This window comes from Notechis scutatus, chromosome 1 (genome assembly GCF_049901735.1).
Source record: "Notechis scutatus isolate UNSWTSFEM ecotype Mainland chromosome 1, rNotScu1.2, whole genome shotgun sequence".
Taxonomy (NCBI): domain Eukaryota; kingdom Metazoa; phylum Chordata; class Lepidosauria; order Squamata; family Elapidae; genus Notechis; species Notechis scutatus.
The window spans coordinates 338,163,187-338,184,064 of NC_142009.1; the positions used below are offsets into that span (position 1 = coordinate 338,163,187).

The following is a 20,878-nucleotide window of genomic DNA, read 5'->3' on the forward strand; positions in this document are numbered from 1 at the left end:
AAGTTACAATAATAATCATTACATCTTTTCATTTGGATCCTGCAGCATATTTCCCCCCCTTGATTTTTAATAAGAGTTATCAGTATCTATATTACCCTATTTTCTAAATATTTTTAATTGCAGAAATATTCTTATTACCCCTTGTCACCCTGCAGAATCCCCTTTTAATTCATCAACCATTATCTCTGAAAAAACAATTTCTTTTCAACATTTTACTATTTCCGTATTTCTTTATTTCATGCACCTGTTTCTTACTGCTTCTCCTCCCCCTCTTTTCCCCATATCTTTTCTCATTCTAATTTATATCCCTCTCTTTCTTAATATCTTCCTTTCCCCTTTTCTGCTGGGTCTTTCTACCTTTCCTGATTTCACAGGTATTCCCCCTTTTGATTGCCTTCTTAAATCTCAACTTTTTAACCTTCCTTCTTTCCCCACTTCTTTGTAGTATTCTTTGTGTTAATTGTCTATTTAACATGTCTTCTCCTTGAGTCGACTCCTCCTCCTCTGAAGCTCTTTCTTCTTGTTCTTCAATCGCCATTTCCATTTTTTCTCACACAGAGCAAAGTGATTCGCCTCTTTCCTGTAGTAATTCTCTCATATTTTTAAGTTCCATTTTTAATTCCCGAAGAGATATCATCATTACACTTATATTTTATGATCGTTAAAGTCCACAAAAAAAAAACACTTTTACTTTCCTTCTTTCTTCTTTCAATTATCTAAAGTTTTCAGTTATTCCAGCCCAGGGTCTGTACCAAAAACATCAATCAATCCCACAGTCAGTCTTTCCTTGCTTTTTCCTTTATTCTGGTTCTGCTTTCATTTTATAAGATTTTTACTTTGTTTCAATATTTCTTTAATGTTATATCCACACAAGTTCATTCAGAAACAGGATGCTTTCCGTTTTGTTTGAGCTCAAGTTTTTGTCAAAAGGTGGCACTCTCCATTATTCACCTTTCCCCCCTATTTTTTTATTTAGGGTTTTTCGAACCTCAATATTCCAGCACAATCCAGTCTCCAATTTGTAAACTTTATTATTATTATTTTTTGGCAATCTTAAGTCCAGCTTTATTTTATGCCTGTTTATTCCCAAAATATTTTAGTCCAGTTTAGTTAAATCTTTAGTTCCAGCTTCTTCCTTTCCCGGTTCGAAGCCCCGCTTAAGCTGTCAAAAATATTTTCTTATTTTTTTTTCCTGTCCCTTTGTAATTTCACTGTTCACTTTTCTTTTCTTAAAAATTCCATGTTATCTTAATCCTGGGGTACTTTTGTTTAGTTGTATTGCCCAGTTGTCCCGGTTCAGATGTTATCCACCTCTTTCTTCCCTCCTGCACAAATCTTAATCCAGCTGAGTCCTCCTCTTTGGGGTGGCCATTTTAAACCACCGCTGCAGTCGTCTTTGGGGGGGAAAAGACCAAGCCCAGTGGGGGAGATGCGGCTCCCCTCAACCTGGCTTGCAGCTTCCCCTTACTCTGCCACCCCTCCAAGGCATCTTCAGTCCCTAATCGTAATGATCAGGGATCTCCAACAAAAGAGCACAGACCATAGCCGCAGAGAGTCATGATCTACGGTCCGTTGGCGAGGAGGCTCCACCTTCTTTTTCCATCAAGACCTTTTCCATCAAGACCCCTTTCCTAAGAGGTCTGTAGGGGGCATGCATAAGCGCACCAACGTGTCTACCGTTCTTGTCCTATTGTTTCTTTATTTTTCTTATATGTACCCATTTCATGTATTCATAACTATGTATACACTTAAAACTGTTATCTTGTAAGTGATTGACAAATCAAAATAAATAAATAAAATAATAAATAAATAAATAAATAATTCCAGGTTGCTTCTCTCGTTGGGTAACTGTGTGCAACATGTGTAACTGGTAGCTCTTCCCAAGAGGAGGTTTAAGCTTACTTTCTTCAGCTCGGTGTTGGCTTTGAGTTCTCTCAGGGAGACAGAACAGCATATCCTTCCTTTCTCTGGATTAATGGTTTCTTCTCTTGTCTTCTGACATATTACAATCGGTCAAAATGTGTAACTGGTGGCTCTTCCTAAGAAGGGAAGAAGGTTAAACCTGCCACTCAGAGTGAGTCATCCTGACTGGTGGTGCAAAGCTACAGAGTGGTGACTCCTAAATTTGCCATAATACATTTTTTTGTCTTTGAAAGAAGATTCTCACTTTCTCCAGCTTGGTGTTGGCTTTGAGTTCTCTCAGGGAGAGAGAAGGGTTTATCCTTCCTTCCTCCAGATTAATCCCAAGGAATCTCCTCAATATGTGGGTTTGGTCCAGCTGCTCCTGTATTTGCAGTGGAACTGGATTGGGCTTCTTGCCCCTGAAGATGACATTGGAGAGCATTTCATCTCAACTATGATGCCAATGCTCAAGGAGAAGGAGATCTGCCTGGTCTTCACTGAAATGTTTAAATATGATTTACTTACTACTACAATGTTGAAAGTACTTAATAGTTTCAAAACCTGGTCTAAAGCTGAAGTGATCATTCTGTTTGGAGACTCCCGTATTATTACAGATTTAGTGCTGGTGATGAACACTCATGAAGAATGGACAAAGACATCGTTTTGCAAAGTTTGGATCTTAACTTCACATTGGAAAGTAAGTGTGGTAGGATCTCAAAACACATTGAAATTTATAATACCCTTCCATGGCTCTCTGCATTTTAGAGAGTGCACCAGTGATACATTGGCATTCACCCATTTCCTCCTGTCTTTAGACCCTTTCAATCCACAAGGGGATATTTTTCTGCCACAATGGTGGCAAAGGGTCTTTGATTGCAAGATCTACAAACCAGAAATATTCCCTCAAAAAGGGCAAAAACAGTGTACAGGAAAGGAAAATTTACAGAATCTGCCGAATTACATTTTTGAAAGAAGCATGACAGGTGAAAGTTACAACATCTACAATGCCGTTCATGCTCTGGGACATGCATTACACACAATGTATGGATCAGGAGTGCGACCAGATATAATGAGGCTTGGAAAGAGGATCTCGAGTATCCAATCATGGCAGGTAAACTCTATAACTTTTTAACTGGTCTTGTCAAACTCCTCATACAAATTTCTTGAACTACTGATTAAACATCTGTATACTACAATACAAATACTCTTAGTACAGATTAAAACACCAATTATTTAAAAACTATAATATGAATAGTGTAGAATGGAATATAGAATAGAATAGAAGGGAAGAGAATGGAATGGAATGGAATGGAATAGGAATAGGAATAGAGAAGAGAGGAGAGGAGAGGAGAGGAGAGGAGAGGAGAGGAGAGGAGAGGAGAAGAGAAGAGAAGAGAAGAGAAGAGAAGAGAAGAGAAGAGAAGAGAAGAGAAGAGAAGAGAAGAGTTGGAAGGGACCTTGAAGATCTTCTAGTCCAACCCTTTGCTCAAGCAGGAGACCTCCACCATTCCAGACAAGTGGTTGTCCAGTCTCTTCTCAAAATCCTCCAGTGATGGAGGACCCAAAACCTATGAAGCCATTCCACTGGTTACTTGTTCTCATTGTCAGGAAATTTCTCCTTAGTTCTAGCTTGCTTCTCTCCTTGATTAGTTTCCATCCATTGCTTCTTGTCCTCCCCTCACGAAGCAATGGACAGAACAAGAAGAATTAAGAACATTGTTTGTATGAAAAGGGTTAGAAGAAGAAAAAGAAAAGTAAACCAAAACATTTCTCCATAAGATCCATAGAGGAAAGGTTTTCCTAAAACGTCCTGAAAAGTCTTTAATGGTTTTATTTTAGTTTTATTATTTTATTTGATTTTGTGAATCACTTACAAGATAAATATATAATTATAAACATGAGTAAGAATACAAGAAATTGGGACAAATAAATGGGGACAATAGGACAGGGACTGTAGGCATGATTGTGCACTTATGCACGCCCCTTAGGAATGAGATGAGGTCAATAGTGGATAGTTTAAGGTTAAAGGAGTGAGGGTTAGAGGATGTAACAACAGAATCAGGTAGTGCATTCCAAAGTGGACATTCCAGAGGGGAAGTTGTCAGCTCACAACAAAATGAAAATCTGGGTTGTAGTTCTTGAAGATGTTTCAAGAAATCAGTTGAAGCCCTACTGAATCCAAATACAATGAACCATGGGAGTTGCTGCTTCAAAATAACATCCCAAAGCAAAGCAAACTCCACCAAACACAGGCATTTTCTTGCAATGTTCCCATACAAAAGAAATTTTTGTAGTTCCTGGTCTTGTTGTTTGCAGTCACTGAAATCAACAAGGTTTTACTACTGTTTCTGAAAATCCCTTTGGCTTCCACATTGATGACAATTGCCATCCACTGGTTAATTTTTCTGTCAACTAGAATTGAAGAGGCTATGATACAATGCCTAGTAATAAAGTGAAACTTTTGTAGTGGTGCGGAAGTAGACAAATATTTGGTGTTACTTTTGATTGACCAGATCTCCACCAATGGAACTCCTTTAGTTTCTCAGACATACACTCAACTCCTAGGATATTACTTAACAATGTTTATCAAAGCCATAATCTCTCGTGTATGGCTTCCAGTCAATTTCTCCAATTTCTGACTTACATGTTTCAGATTCTTTACTATTTGAGGAATGTTCAATTTAACAATAGTGCTGGAGATGAAGTCTCATTCTCAGAAAATGGACTGGGTTCTACTTGCTTTGATCTTCTCAATTGGGTGTTTCTCCCCAATCAATCTTTTGTCCCCACAAAAGTTGGGAAAATAGACCTTGGGGCTCCCCCAGGTGAAGATTTCACCATTAACTCTAATGCAATCATCTGGGCAACAAAGGTGAGCTTGAAAAGAAATGTTTTAAGCTCAGGTACGTGGTGGCTCAGTAGCTAAGATGCTGAGCTTGTCGATCAGGAAGGTCGGCAGTTCAGTGGTTCGAATCCCTAGCGCCGTGTAATGGAGTGAGCTCCTGTTACTTGTCCCTGCTTCTGCCAACTTAGCAGTTTGAAAACATGTAAAAATGCAAATAGAAAAATAGGAATCACTTTGATGGGAAGGTCACAGCATTCCAAGTGCCTTTGGCATTTAGTCATGCTAGCCAAATGACCACAGAGACGTCTTCGGACAGCATTGGCTCTTCAGCTTTGTAACAGAGATGGGCACTGTCCCCTAGAGCCAGAAATGACTAGCATGCATGTGCAAGAGGAACCTTTACCTTTACCTAAAGATTCATTCTCTGCAACAGATGCAGAACATTGAAAAATGGTCATTTGAGTCAGGAAATATGGTAGCCATTTGTTGGAGAAACTGCTTTTGCATGTAGCACATTTGAGGTCTAATTTGTATCAACCCATAAAGGGTTTGGATTGTGAAGAACTTCTGCTAGAAACCCAGGATGCAGTTAGGAGGTGCAACAATGACTTCTTGTTCAGTTGCATCATCATTACTTTTGTTTTAGAAATCCTGTAGCTCAGTGTCACAAGCCTTTTACTGCAGGTCAATGTCTCACTTTCAACCTCCAGTATCCAATGGTGGGCGGGAGTGCCACTGGCCTGAATCCCTCAGGAGCTGCTCCTGGTTTCTGTGGACAGTGTTGAACCATGCCATTTGATGACATTTTTGTTAAGGTATTGGATATTTAATAGCTGACCAGCTGTTGTAAGGCTGCTGTAAATGTTGATGCAATAAAAATGTGTCAGCAGGGTATTACCGCTTTAAGATTGAGGATGGGTCAGCAGAGATATTGCCATTTTAAGAAGCTGTCTATATAAAGGTGGCCATGAGAGGGCATCTCTCTCTCTCTCTCCTTGTGTTCTATTTCCATTGTAGTTCTCCATGCAGAGTAACAAAGACTGATTACTTGCCTGGTATGTGCCTACCACATATACGTATGTATATAGCAGTCTTGAATATAAACCACTATTAAAAGACAAAGCTTCTGTGTACTGTTTTGTGCTCCTGGGTTCTCTCACAATAATAGTCATGCTGCAAACACTCTGACATAGAACTATAGAAATATGGAATGGAAATAGGAAGGTGGAAAGGAATTAATGAAGAATGTTCATTGCTTACTTCATCTCAAGTATGTTCAGAGTATTGCAGCATCAATTCAGTGCCAGAAAAGTAAACACAGGTGGCTGAGGCATCATTAAACTTCTTTATAAACATATAAAGTTAATTTCACAATACCAGTTGTAGATTTTGCCAACATGGAGCAAACAGAAGCATACATGTTACAAGTTCAGAGCAGAACAGCAACTCAGGAGCTCAGAAACAGACATAAGTTTCATTTTTGTTCAGCAGGCAAGCAGGACACACAGCAGAGGAGAGAAGCAGTTTCATCTTCAATAGACAAACTTAGAGCTTAACATAGCTTTTGTGCTGCAGAGCTTAATATACAGCCATGCCTAGTCTACTTCTAGTTTCAGTTTCCAAACCATCCTCATTGGCTGACTTAGTTGCTATGTCTATTCATTGGCTGACCTTGTTACCATGCTCTATTCCAGTTCATGAATATACTCTGACAAAGTATTTCTCTTTTCTGTCTTAGAAGATGCCATTTGCCCGGTGTGGCATGAAGAGATGCCAGGCAGGAGAGAGGCGAAGCGTTCCAGAGGGCAAGCAGGTTTGCTGCTACCAATGTGACACTTGTCCAGAAGGGACCATTTCTAATCAGACAGGTACAGCAGATTTTAAACGTAGATCTTTCAGGATCAAGGAAGCCAATCGATACATCAAAATATTTTTTGTTATTTTTCTCTGTTTTGATGAGATTGGCTTGTACTCATAATCTTTAGAAAAATCTTTCAGATAATCCTGTTAGATAAAGGAAGGAAGGGGGGAAAAACAGGAAAACTAAGGCAGTGATAATGTACAAAATAGCAACATTCATGGCTAACTGATCTATTTTCTCTGGGTTTCAGTATAAAGTAGGGGGGAAAACAAGCCGCAATCTTTATTTATTTATTTGATTTGTCAATCACTTATAAGATAACAGGTATAAGTATAAACATAGTTTTGAATACATGAGATGGATATGTATAAGAAAAATAAAAAGAAACAATAGGACGGCAGGCACGATTGGTGTGCTTATGCATGCCCCCCTACAGGCCTCTTAGGAAAGGTCAATAGTAGACAGTCTAAGGTTAAAGTTTTTGGGGTTTGGGGAAAAAACACAGAGTCAGGTAGAGTATTCCAGACATTGACCACTCTGTTGCTGAAGTCGTATTTCCTGCAATCAAGTTTGGTGTGATTAACATTGAGTTTGTATCTATTGTGTGCTCTTGTATTGTTATGGTTGAAGCTGAAGTATTTATTTACAGGTAGGACTTCTAGGGAAAGCCACAATACTTATGGAAGCATCCAGTGAATGGATAGATGGAATGAACAAATCTTTGTCTCTGGTTAACCTATCCTCAAGATCATTATGAATGAATGATGATTTGCTTTTTCGTGTGTGTGTGTGTGTTTCAATTTTTATCCATTTTTCCATATTAATTCACAATAACAGTATGAAGTTTAACTAAGTGTCATTCATATTAATCCAGTTCACGTTAACACTGTTAATAATATCGAATTAATCAGATTTATATACTCTGATATACATAGGCAAAAAAAGGCCTAGTTCCTCATCTTCATCTTCAACTTAATCTGTGTCTTCCTTATTCAATCTAAACATTTATCTATTATATCTAAACAAATTTAATTAAATTCCATTCATATTGATCCAATTCATGCTAACATTATTAATCTGAAACATACATAAAAAAGAACTAACATCTATAAACTTCTAATCTTTGTATTATTTTTATTCATTCTATAAACAATTTATGTTCCAATATTTTCCCTATCTAATTTTATTTCTGCATCTCTAACTTGTAATTAGGCTACTTTAATGTTGAGAGGGCAATTTCCTATCCATCATCTCTTCTTCTCTTTAATGCTTCAATTCTTATCCATTTTTTAATTCGCCTCCCACACTCCTCATCTTTATCTTCATCTATCTCTTTTTTGTTCACTCTAAACATTTCTTCCTGTACAATCTTATACTGCCAGTTTTCCCAATTATCTGCCCATGTCCCAATCTCCTTATTAAAGGTAACTTTCTATCTCTGCAGTTGTTGGTTTGTCTGTTTCAATTTCTTCAAATTTTCTGGCTTTATTAGCAGATTTGTCAATCCTATTTTTTGCTCCAATCCTTGCTTTATTTTTTGATATGGCCAGATGATTTGCTCTTTTTATTCCACATTAGTTGCCAAGTGGGCCCTTTCATCATCCCCTTTCTTGATTCACCACAGTAGAAGGGGGACAGTCATATCATATCTGTGGAAAGAATAATGCTCAGAGTAGGTGTCCCTGAAATCCTTACATAAATACTCTTGATTTCAGATGCAGCTCACTGTGAACCTTGCCCAGAAGACCAATATCCCAACAAAGACAAGGCCCAATGCATTGCCAAGAAGATCCACTTCCTTGCCTATCAAGATACCTTGGGATATATATTAGTTTTTCTTGCTCTTTTCCTCTCAGTGATCACTTCTTCAGTCCTGGTGATTTTCTATAAACATCATGACACACCGATTGTCAAGGCCAACAACCGTGATCTCACCTACATCCTCCTGATCTCCCTTCTGCTCTGCTTCCTGTGCTCCTTCCTTTTCATTGGTCAACCAGGGAAGATCACTTGTCTCTTCCAACAATCTGCCTTTGCCATTCTCTTTGCGCTTGCAGTTTCCTCTGTGTTGTCAAAAACTGTCATGGTTGTTCTGGCCTTCATGGCCACCAAGCCTGGGAACAAGACAAGGAAACTTTTAGGAAAACCACTGACCAACTCCATTGTCATAGCCTGTCCCTTGATCCAAGCAGTTTTTTGTGCCACCTGGCTGGGAACCTCCCCTCCATTTCCCAACTTGGACTTCCATTCCTTGTTTGGAGAGATTATCTTGGAATGTAAGGAAGGCTCGGCTTCAATGTTTTATGCTGTCCTCGCCTACCTGGGTTTTTTGGCCCTTGTCAGTTTCACAGTGGCATTTCCAGCCAGGAAATTGCCTGACAGCTTCAATGAAGCCAAGTTCATTACTTTCAGCATGCTGGTCTTTTGCAGTGTTTGGATCACCTTCCTCCCCACCTACTTGAGCACCAAAGGGAAGTCCATGGTGGCTGTAGAGATCTTCTCCATTTTGGCCTCTGGAGCTGCTCTCCTGGGTTGTATATTTTCCCCTAAATGCTATATTATCCTACTGAGACCTGATCTGAATTGCAGAGAAAATATGATAAGAAACAAGAGTCTGTAACTAATGCAGGAATGGGGCACATTTATATTTGTCTGTGGCATGTTTAGGATGTGATGATATTTCTAAACAATTATGAAATAATCCTCCAGTGTCTAAGGTTTCTATTTTTGAGCATGTATTAATCTTGCTACAATTGTTGTATATAAGGCTTCCAGAATTTTATAGTTGCATATCCATTTGTGTTGGTAAAATCAGTTTTTGTATGAATGGAGCCATTCAGCTCACAGGGCCTGTGGTAATATTTATCAGATCATTCTCATAGAAGCACCTGAAATGTTATAGAAGAAAATAAAAGCTAACACTTTCCCTCTTTTCAGAAATGTATAAATGTGAGCCATCTCTTTGTTGTGTACTTAATTAGCCTACTAGATCCTCAGGGAACCCCAACCTCCCTATAGAACACACCTGGGTTCATAAGTCAACCAGGTGGAGCCAATATTGTGTACTCTACCTTCCCACATGACACCAGCAAGCTGAAAGGCATTCAGAGAACAAGCTTTCCACAGCAACATGCACATGCATGTTCAGGAGTCTGGCGTTTGCCCTAATTTAATCATGAGCCTCAAGCTAAATTTCAAAAGAAACCAAATGATTTATTAGGAGCAACATGACGAGTATTAACCTGCATGAAGCCAACTCTGAGACATGTAATTTACTATCACATATGACTCTGTTTCCCCCAACACGTCTAGGTGTGTCATATATCAGAGTCTCCAACAAACATGTTCATGGGCTGGGTGTCATCAATCATGCTCTTCAATGAAAGATCCAGTAGCCTAGGCTACAATCTCCTTAAGATAAGCATAGAATGTGCTTCTGGCCTTCATTACATTATGTGTCTGATAATAACACAGTTGAGAAAGTCCAGAAATATTTCACAAGAAGAGTTCTCCACTCCTCTACTCATTGCACAATATTGTATACCACCAGACTTGAAATTTTAGATCTAGACAACCTAGAACTACACCGCCTTCAGTCCGATCTAAGTATAGTACATAAAACCATACATTGCAATGTCCTACCTGTCAATGAATATTTCAGCTTCAACCATAACAATACAAGAGCACACAATAGATACAAACTCAAAGTTAACCGCACCAAACTTGATTACAGGAAATACGACTTCAGTAACAGAGTGGTCAATGTCTGGAATGCTCTACCTGACTCTGTGGTTTCTTCCCCAAACCCCAAAAACTTTAACCTTAGACTGTCTATTATTGACCTCATCCCTTTCCTAAGAGGTCTGTAGGGGGCGTGCATAAGCGCACCAATGTGCCTACCATCCCTGTCCTATTGTTTCTTTTATTTTTCTTATATGTACCCATTTCATGTATTCATAACTATATATATACTTATACCTGTTATCTTATAACCACTTGACAAATAAATAAATAAATAATAAAATAAATAAATAAATAAATAAATCTGCCACACTGCAACCTCAGGCCTTCCCCTGCCCTTTCTAATATCAACTCAGTAACAGGTATAGGAATGATTTATGAGTAAACATCAGCTTGACTTGCACAAGAGGCAGGCCAGCTGGCACTTGCACACTTGTACACTGGCCTGCTCTCATGCACATCGAGCTATGCATATACGTGCCTGCCCCACCACTTGTGCAAGGGCAACATGCATCCATGACTTTACATCATATATCAGTGCGGGTGGGGGGGGGATTAAGGAGGCTTCATAGCTTAAAAGCAGAATTCAGATTCATGAAATAATTCTCTTCCTGACCTGTGGATGGAAGGATTAATTGTTGCTATAAATTTGTCCTGATGCCATCCAGGTGGCATAGATGATGTCTGATCTGCTAAAGTTCCAGTGAGATTTCAGGAGCAACCTTCAAATCAGTTTGTGCATAAACCTTGATTTCTGTCCTAGGAGAGAAGGTGATAAGAATGATCAGGCAGGAGTCATGCTAGGGTTGATGCTGATGTTTTTCTGGCTTCAATAATAAATTACTTATTCCATCTAAGTATGAGTGTTCACAGTTACCAGGATACAACTGATTGTCGTGTGTCACCATGCCCCATTATCACTCATACTTTCTGACCAAACTATGGCACAGGCCACCATGTATGCAGGGGCTCGGTTTGATGCAGGTCAAATAGTTAATTTCACTGTGACTCTCAAATCCATCTGCTCTGTGCATTACAAGAAGAGACACAAACATGTTTTCCATTCTGGTGCATGAAGTAAAGCTGTTACTAAATGGGTGGGATAATTGCTTTGCCTTGCAATTATCAGAAGAACGGTCATTCTTCATGTATCCCCAAAGGATTTCTAGACAGAAAAATCTTCCAAGGTGAAACATGCTTTTAAAAATATCTCTGAGTTCTCCAGATGGTGGCAGGACATGTCACCTTAGGCCTTATAAATTGGTATTAATACTTCACATGAAACATTAGTACTTCAGTTCCTGGACACGGCAGTGGTCAATAACACACGCGTAAAGATGTATATGCACAATACTGGAAAAATGAAGAAACCTCTACAGATGGTAACATAATCAAAAAGATTCTGGAATTTGCAGAAATGGACAGATAACCGTAAAAGTTCCCCTCACACATATGTGCTATTCATTCCTGGCTCTAGGGGAGGTGCTCATCTCCCTTACAAAGCCAAAGAACCAGCGCTGTCCAAAGACATCTCCGTGGTCATGTGGCCAGCATGACTAAATGCCGAAGGCACACAGAGCACAGTTACCTTCCCACCAAAGGTGTCCCTATTTTTCTACTTGCATTTTTTACATGCTTTCAAACTGCTAGGTTGGCAGAAGCTGGGATAAGTAACGGGAACTCACTCCATTACGCGGCGCTGGGGATTTGAACCACTGACCTGCTGACCTTTCTGATCGACAAGCTCAGCGTCTTAGCCACTGAGCCACTGCATCCCTTATCCAGAAATGGATAGGTTAACTCTAAAAATTAAAGAAAAAGAAGATTCAGAATATTTTATAACACGGGAACTTTTCTACAAATGGCTAGTTGGTAGATACAGAGGTTAGATGAGTGGATTTATGTGAACTATGGACTACATGAGAAAGAAAAACTGATTAGTAAATATTTTGATGGTTATACAATTGATGTCAATATGGAGGGTAGTATACTTTTTAATACTGATTGATATTATCTTATATATGTATGTACATGATTATAATGGTTATATGATGGACTTTGGACACCTAGAAAACACATTGTTCAATATAGAAATGGAATTTGTGATACAAAACAAGTGATCATGTGACTGGGGTGGGCGTGGCCATGTGGCCATGTGGCTGGCAACCCAAATTTAAGTGGTCCTCACTTAATGACCAGAGTCCTTGCTTAGTGGCCAATTGCTTAGCAAGTGTTTTTTGCCAGTTTCCAAGGCCTGGCAAACCCTGGAGAGGGCAAGGCAAGGCGCGGGCAGCTACAGGGAAGACTATAGAGGGCTGGGTGAGGCCAACTCAACATCACTTCTTTGCCCTAATGACTAAGTATTAAAAAAGATATACCAAAACAAAAGGTAGTTTATTATGTTATGTCTTTAATGCTTAAATAATAAAAAGGTACACAAAACTATATTGTTACATTTTAAAATATTAATCAAAAACTATTGCATAATAAAACTTTACAAAAACAATAAAATTTAAAGTACTCCCAAATTGCTTTTCTATTATCATCCCGAGTTTATTTATTTATTTATTTATTTATTTGATTTGCCAATTGTTTACAAGATAATAAGTATAAGTGTATACATAGTTGTGAATACATGAAATGGGTACATATAAGAAAAATAAAAGAAGAATAAGAGAAACAATAGGACAGGGACGGTAGGCACGTTGGTGCGCTTATGCACGCCCCCTACAGACCTCTTAGGAAAGGGGTGAGGTCAATAGTAGACAATCTAAGGTTAAAGTTTTTGGGGTTTGGGGAAGAAACTACAGAGTCGGGTAGAGTATTCCAGACATTGACCACTCTTTTGCTGAAGTCGTATTTCCTGCAATCAAGTTTGGTGCGGTTAACTTTGAGTTTGTATCTATTGTGTGCTCTTGTGTTGTTATGGTTGAAGCTGAAGTATTCATTGACAGGTAGGACATTGCAATGTATGATTTTATATACCATGCTTAAATCAGACCGAAGACGGCGTAATTCAAGGTTTTCTAGTTCTAGAATTTCAAGTCTGGTGGCATAAGGTATTCTACAACGAGTAGAGGAGTGGAGAACTCTTCTTGTGAAATATTTCTGGACTTTCTCAATTGTGCTAATATCAGATACGTAATGTGGGTTCCAGACTGATGAACTGTATTCGAGTATTGGTCTAGCAAATGTTATGTATGCTCTGGTTAGTAGTGTGATATTACCAGAGAAAAAGCTACGTAGGATTAGGTTAACAACTCTTAATGCCTTTTTGGCTATGTAGTTGCAGTGGGCTCTAGCACTTAGATCATTAGAGGTGAGTATTCCAAGGTCCTTTACAGAGCTTGGGTCATCAACAAGATCTTGACTATTCAGCTTGTATTTTATTTTCTGATTTTTTTTGCCAATATGTAAGACAGAGCATTTATTTGTTGAGATTTGAAGTTGCCATTTGTTTGACCATTCTGATACATAGTCAAGATCTTTTTGTAGGGTAGCAGTATTGTCTGTGGTATTGAACAGCTTTACATCATCAGCGAAAAGAACGCAATTGCTCTTAATATGATCACAGAGGTCATTTATGTAGAGTATGAAGAGAGTTGGTCCTAGAACACTGCCTTGGGGGACACCACTATTGACAGGTACAGAATTTGATAGGACGCTCCCAATTTTGACCATTTGTTGTCTGTTTGCCAGGAATGCTTCTATCCAGTTATTCAGTTGTCCAGAGATACCATAGGGTTTTATTTTTAGGAGTAGTTTGTCGTGTACCACTGAATCAAAGGCTTTACAGAAGTCTATGTAGATTGCGTCTATTGCTTTGCCCTGGTCGAGTTGTGTCGTCCATATGTTTTTGCAGTGTAAGAGTTGCAGATTACAGGATAGTTTTTTTCTGAAACCAAATTGTTTATTGGAGAGTAGGTTGTTTGTCTCTAAGTGGAGGATGATGGATTGGTTAATAATTGATTCCATGACTTTACAGGTGACGCAGCATAAGGAGATTGGCCTGTAATTTTCAACTAGGCTTGGGTCTCCCTTTTTGAAGATGGGGATGACTGTGGCTTGTGACCATAGGTTAGGCAAGGAGCTGGTCCTGAAAGATTTTTCAAAGATTATGCTTAGAGGTTTGGCTATGGCAGTGGATAGCTTTTTTAAGAAGTAGGCACATATTCCATCCGGTCCAGTAGATAGAGATGGTTTTAGATTGCGTAGTGCTTTTTCAACATTGTCTTCTGTAAAATCGATATGTATTAGATCATTGTTGTTATCTGTGGTACGGCTAGGAAATACTGGGCATGATCCATTGCTGTTTACAAATACTGAGCCAAAGAATGTGTTAAAGATGTTGGCTTTAATGGTGTCATCGTTGCAGTCTTTACCATCAGGTCCTATCAAGGGTGGGATAGACCTTGAGTCTTTTAGTTTGTTGTTTACAAAATTGTAAAAAGCACGGTGGAATTCGTGCTTAGAAGGTTTTCCTCTTGTTTAATGTGATAATTGATGAATTTTCTTGCGTTTAACACGAGCATCATCAGCTATGTGATGATGTGCCTGTAACCACTTCTTTACTATAGGAACAGAGTCCCATTCTTGAACAGGTAAGCCAATTAGACTGATGGTCAGGAGGTTTGTAATATTGGAAACTGTAAGGCGACTTCTGCTTTCTGAACATATTATGTTCATCTGCAAGAAACCCCTTTCCTCCTCTGCTGAACTGACTGCAATAGTTTAGGAAGTCCCACAAATTGATGATTTTGTATAAAATTTATATTTTTAAAGGTTTCTGAAGTAATTAATTCATCAACCTTATTTTCATATGAACCCTTTTCCTCTATAAGCATTTCAAATGATCTAATTCAGTGGTTCCCAAAGTGGGCAGTACCACCCCTGGGGGATGCCTTAAGGGGCGTTAAGAGGCAAGGGGGCTGGCAGGGGGCGCTAAGAGGCAGCAGGGTGGCATTCGAGGCACTGGCCCCACAGGCTTACCCCATTGATTGTTGCATTGCTCCATAGCTGGCGCCTCAAATGTGACAGCAGTGGCATGTTGGGAAAGTAGAGCAACGTGCCACTGCAGCTGCATTCAACATGCTAGCTCTGCAGGCTCATCCCATTGAGCCCCTTGCACCGCTCTGGTGCAACAGTCAATGGGGTGAACCTGTGGTGCCAGCACCTTGAACGCCCCTCTGCTGTCTCTTAGCGCCCCCAAGGGGGCTAGCCGAGGGGCATATGAGGTGCCAGCCCTGCAGGCTCACCCCATTGACTGTTGCACTGCTCTGGAGCTGGCGCCTCGAATGTGGCAGCACATTGGGAAAGTAAAGCAAAGCCACCACCACTGCATTCGAGGTACCGGCTCTGGAGCAGTACAACAGTCAATGGGGTGAGCCTGCATGGCCAGCGCCTCGAACGCCCCCTGCCATCTCTTAGTGCCCCTCTGCCAGCCCCCTTGGGGGTGCTAAGAGGCAGCAGGGGGGCATTTGAGGCACTGGTCCTGCAGGCTCACCCCATTGACTGTTGCACCGGAGTGGTACAAGGGGCTCAATGGGGTGATCCTGAGGAGCCAGTGCATTGAACACAGCAGCGGAAGCATGTTGGGAAACTAGAGCAAAGCCAGAGAGGCTTTGCTCTACTTTCCCAAAGTGCCGCCCCTGTCGCATTCTGTCTGTCTGTCTGTCTGTCCATCCATCCGTCCATCCATCCATCCATCCATCCATCCAAAAGGTCTGCCTGCCTGCCTGCCTGCTTACCTACCTACCTAGTTATCTATCAATCTACCTACCTACCTACCTATCTATTCATACATCCATCCAAAAGGTCTGTCTGTCTGTCTTCCTGCCTGCTTGCCTGCCTGCCTGCCTACCTACCTATCCATACATTCATCCAAAAGGTCTTCCTGCCTGCCTGCCTGCCTGCCTACCTATCTACCAATCTATCTATCTACCTACCTTTCTATCTACCTACCTGTCTCTCTCTGTCTCTCTGTCTCTCTGTCTCCATCCATCTATCCATATTCAAAGTGCTGGCCCCCCAGGCACATCGGGAAAGTAGAGCAAAGCCAGTCTGGGAGGGAGAGAGGGAGAGAGGGAGAGAGGGGGAGAGAGAGAGAGAGAGACTACCAAAAAAAGATAATACCGTGTTTCTCCAACAATGCGGCCTCTCCCAATAGGAAGTCCCAGCATGTTTTATAGGCATAAAATGAAATTAATCCCCTCCCCCCAAATTAAGGCCTATATTAAACATGAGAAATGGGGGGGAATGGCAGGGGGGTCTTGCCGTTAGGAAGTACTTTTGTTGCATAGCCGGATATGGTGCTGTCTGCATTGACCTCGGCATTGGTGGGGCACTTAGTATCGGGAGACCTTCCACCACCATTGCTTTCCCTTCTTCCCATGCTGCTGCGGCATTTAGAGCAACACCACAGCATTTAGCGTGGCCACGCAGCATTTGGCGCAGCCACGCGCGGCCAGCCAGGGTTCCTCCCTGAAACCGGAGCCCGCCAGAGACATTGGGCTTCAGACGCTCCTGTCGCCGCCTTCCCAGGCATCGTTCAAAGGCAAAGCCCATTCTTTTAAAAATAACGCCCTACTACAACAAAGTCTCCCCTGCCCAAGAGGGCAGCCCAACCCCACGTGGGGAGGCGATTCTCCTGCGGCTGCAGCGCAGGATCGGCCCACCCCAGGAGAAGTGCCCAGCTGCCATCCCTGCCTGGTGCTGGGCAGAGCACAAAGAGCTTTGCCTGGGGCGCCCAGCGCAGCTGACAGGCAGGCCCTCCTGCCCAGCAGTGGAGCTCTCACCAAGGCAGCGAGCGCCTCCCCACTGGGCCCACCGCTCATCCCACCAGGGCCATAATGGAGCTGGGTGGGCTGGGCAGAGCTGGGAAAGTGAGCCGCGGGTGCGTACCTGCATGCCAAGTGAAAGAGATGGGCCAATCCGAGCTTGGCTTCCCAAGTCCCTCCAGCTCAAATCCAAAGGGGCCACTGGGAGAGGCTTCCCAAGGCAGTGATAGTGCCCACCCGTCTGCGGACAGGGAGGCAAGGTGACAACAGTGCTGCTTCCCTGACCGGCGGGTCCGGCCGGAGAGAGCCCGAAGCCACCCGTCCTTTCCACCCCTCGTCCAGCCTGTCCCCATCTCCACGGATCTCCAAACACATGGGCAGCTCCAAACACTGCAGCGGGCAGAGGCGCTCACTAGGCAGGGCTCAGCTTGGAGGAGGATGCAGCGTGGGCCGTCGCCTTGCCTCCCTGTCCACGGATGGGTGGTCGCTATCATAATAAGGCCCAGCCTTATTTTGTGAGAAACTCGGTAGTACAAAATCATCTAAGAAGTTAGATTATGAATGGAATTGATAGGCACATTCACAGCGCAATACTGAATTCTTTTTCTGAAATTTATTCCTCAGTTTAAAAAACTGAAATATATGAATTCAGTATCGGGCACTGCCAATGTAGCTATTCAAGAGGATAGCAAAGGTTAGCAAAAATGGTAAAGCAACATACAGATTTAAATTTTAAAACCAGAAATATTTCTGTTGGTACCCACATAAATAAAGGGGGTACAATACATATTTAATGTTACACGTGTTAACAGCGACTAGAATTATGTTTGCACAACAGTGGAAAAAATGAAGAGATCCCCATAGATGAAAATGAAATTAAAAAATTACAATGTGCAGAAATGGATAGAGATAAGAGGTAGAAATTAGGCAGAGAATGATCATTGCTATGTATGAATTAAATATAGAAGGTTGATAATTGTTAAAATGCTGATATAATTAACAAAATTAGAAATAAGCCAATACAAAGAAATTTAAATAAATTTTCTGTTACATTGCTGTACTTATTGATATTTGTTTCTGCTTTGCTTTTTCATTTATGAAATGTTTTATAATACTTTATAATATAATAGAATTACAGAGGTAAGGTAAAGTAAGAATATATTGTTATAGAATAGATTGGTGATGATGAAATAAACATTATAAAGTAGATTAAGTAAAAATGGTGATTTGTTTGCATAAAATGATGTAATATTAGTAAAGTCTAGTAAGTAATTAATGAAAGTAATAATAATAATAATAATAATATATATATATATATATATATATATATATATATATATATATATATATATATATATATATATATATATATATATATGTTTTCTGAGGTTCTCATGGGTATTTGTATGTGGATCTTTGGTTATTCGGGTTCTCTCCCGCGTAAGATTCAAAGTATCTAGGCAACGTTTGGCGAGGTCCCACTCGCCATCTTCAGGCTGGTGCTTTCGGCTTAGTGCCAGTGCAAGCAGTGTGTGACCGGAGCTGCCATCTCTCTATATATACAAGTAGTGGGGGATGGTGTGCTGGGCTGGTTGGCTGTGCTGCAGCCTCTTGATTGGTTGATGGAGTTGATGTTGGTATAATGGGCTGTGTAATGGCCTTTTGTTGTAGAGATATCCTGGATCTTGTGCTGTCATCTCCTGGGTCGTTAGCCTCTTGTGTTTTAACGGCTTGGGTAATGGGTTGTGTGATGCCTAGATACTTTGCCTAGATACTTTGAATCTTACGCGGGAGAGAACCCGAATAACCAAAGATCCATATATATATATATATATATATATATATATATATATATATATATATATATATATATATTGGATTTATGATATAGGGATTAATGCAAATTGGAAGGGAAAGACTGCAGAGATTGTGCACAAGTGATTTGTACCAACCAACACACTGTATGTAACTGAAGATGGTTTATGTTTTATGGTTTGTTTTGTTTATGTTTAAAAAAAATAAAACACTTTTATTTAAAAAAAAATCCATTTATGTATGCATGCAACTTCTTGTTACATTGATGTTGCTGTATGTTGATTTAAGCAGAAACAGATAATGTATAACATCAATGTAACAAGAAGTTGCCTGCCTCATTTTTGGTTAAGTTGCTTTTTTATTTATGTATTTATTTATTTTTTTACTCTCCATTTTTGTTTTTATTAATTATAAAAACAAAACAGATACTAAATAAATAAATAAATACATAAATAAAAATTATTTTACTATTCATCTGATGTTTCTTTCTCCTTTGCTTAAAGGAGGCTGTGATGACCCGCAGTCTCTCAAAATAACCCCAAACCCAAAACATATATTAAAGGCTAACAGAAAACCAAAACAAACCGCTTGATGAGAGTTCTGAAGCAAGCCGAGATAACTAATTATAAACTCCAGGAAAATAACCGAGGAAAGTCCATGGGAAGAACACCAGCTAAGATAAGCTTCTTACAGGGTGAACACTAATTGACTTCAGCAATTCTAACTGCGCAGTTGCAAACTTATATACATAACTCCCACCTGCAAGCCACGAGGAGGATCATGGTAATCTTCTCTTGAGTAGACCTCGCTTTTCCCTGATCCTCTCCTCCCTGCATGACCTAGGATGGATAGGGGATGGGCCTGGATCCTCCTCTGACTGCTCAGCCGGCCTCTGCCCTTCCCCAGCCTCCTCCACCACCTCTGAAGCCACACTCCCACTCCCTGTTGGCTGTTCCTCCTCTTCCTCAGAGTCAGACTCCACCAGAGGCATGACAGAGGCAGGCCGGCAGGCCTGGGAGACAGGCAGGCAGGCCTGGGAGGCAGGAAGGCCAGTGAGGGCGGTTAGCAGAAGTGGCGACCAGGACTTGCAGCTTGCCCTCACTCACTCAGCAGGGTGGCAGAAGGCAGGCAGCGACGGCTGGGCAGCTGGCTGGGTGGCTGGCTCAGCTTCTGCTGCTGCTGTTGCTGCTGGTGTGAGCTGGTGCCGGGCAGGAAAAATTTTGTAGTTAGCGCACATGCGCTATAAGTAGGGGTGGGGTGGGAAGAATGAGGAAAGGATTTTAATGCATGCGCAGTAAAAAACAACAACCCATTTTTAAAAAAACCAGGGCTTTTTAAACTTTGGAGCAGTGGATGGGGCATGGGGCAGGGCCAGGAAAGGAAGGGGTGGGTGGAGGAGAATGAGAAAGGGATTTTAACGCATGCACAGTAAATAAAAACCTGGTTTTTGAAAAAAAACTTTTTTTTTTACTTTGGAGCGGTGGATAGGGGCGGGGGCTAGGGCCAGGTAAAGGAGAAGTGGGTGGGGAAGAATGAGGAAGGGATTTTAGTGCATGTGCAGTAAAAAAAAAGTGTTTTTTTAAAAAAAAAAATGGTTTTTTTTTTAACTTTGGAGCGACGGGTGGGGGCCGAGGCCAGCAAAGGAAGGGGTGGGTGGGGGAGAATGAGGAAGGGATTTTCACACATGTGCAGTAAAAAAAATTGGTTTTCAGCCCAGTGGAGGAGAGGGGCGGGGCCAAGCAGGGGTCAGTTTTACTGGTTCTTAGATGTTAACAACCGTTTCTATAGAACCAGTTTGAACTGGTAGAAACCAACCTCTGCTTGCATTTGCATGCTTTCGAACTGCTAGACGGACAGGGGGTGAGACAAGGAACAGGAGCTCACCGCATTCCATGGTGCTCGGACTCGAACCCAGGCTGTCAGTTAGCTCTCTAGTTG

General features: G+C 41.0%; 2 protein-coding genes across 2 annotated transcripts in view; one reads left to right on the plus strand and one right to left on the minus strand.

Moving 5' to 3' along the window:
* The window catches only part of LOC148133592 (vomeronasal type-2 receptor 26-like), a 274,460-nt gene that overhangs the window by 142,384 nt on the left and 111,198 nt on the right, over positions 1–20,878 (minus strand). The window lies entirely within an intron of this gene.
* LOC148133595 (vomeronasal type-2 receptor 26-like) lies at positions 1,558–9,292 on the plus strand. The gene is made up of 5 exons (XM_087951259.1): positions 1,558–1,567; positions 2,157–3,013; positions 4,556–4,774; positions 6,486–6,615; positions 8,324–9,292. Exons 1-5 carry the CDS (start codon positions 1,558–1,560, stop codon positions 9,226–9,228), a joined length of 2,121 nt encoding a protein of 706 aa, XP_087807385.1. The 3' UTR covers positions 9,229–9,292.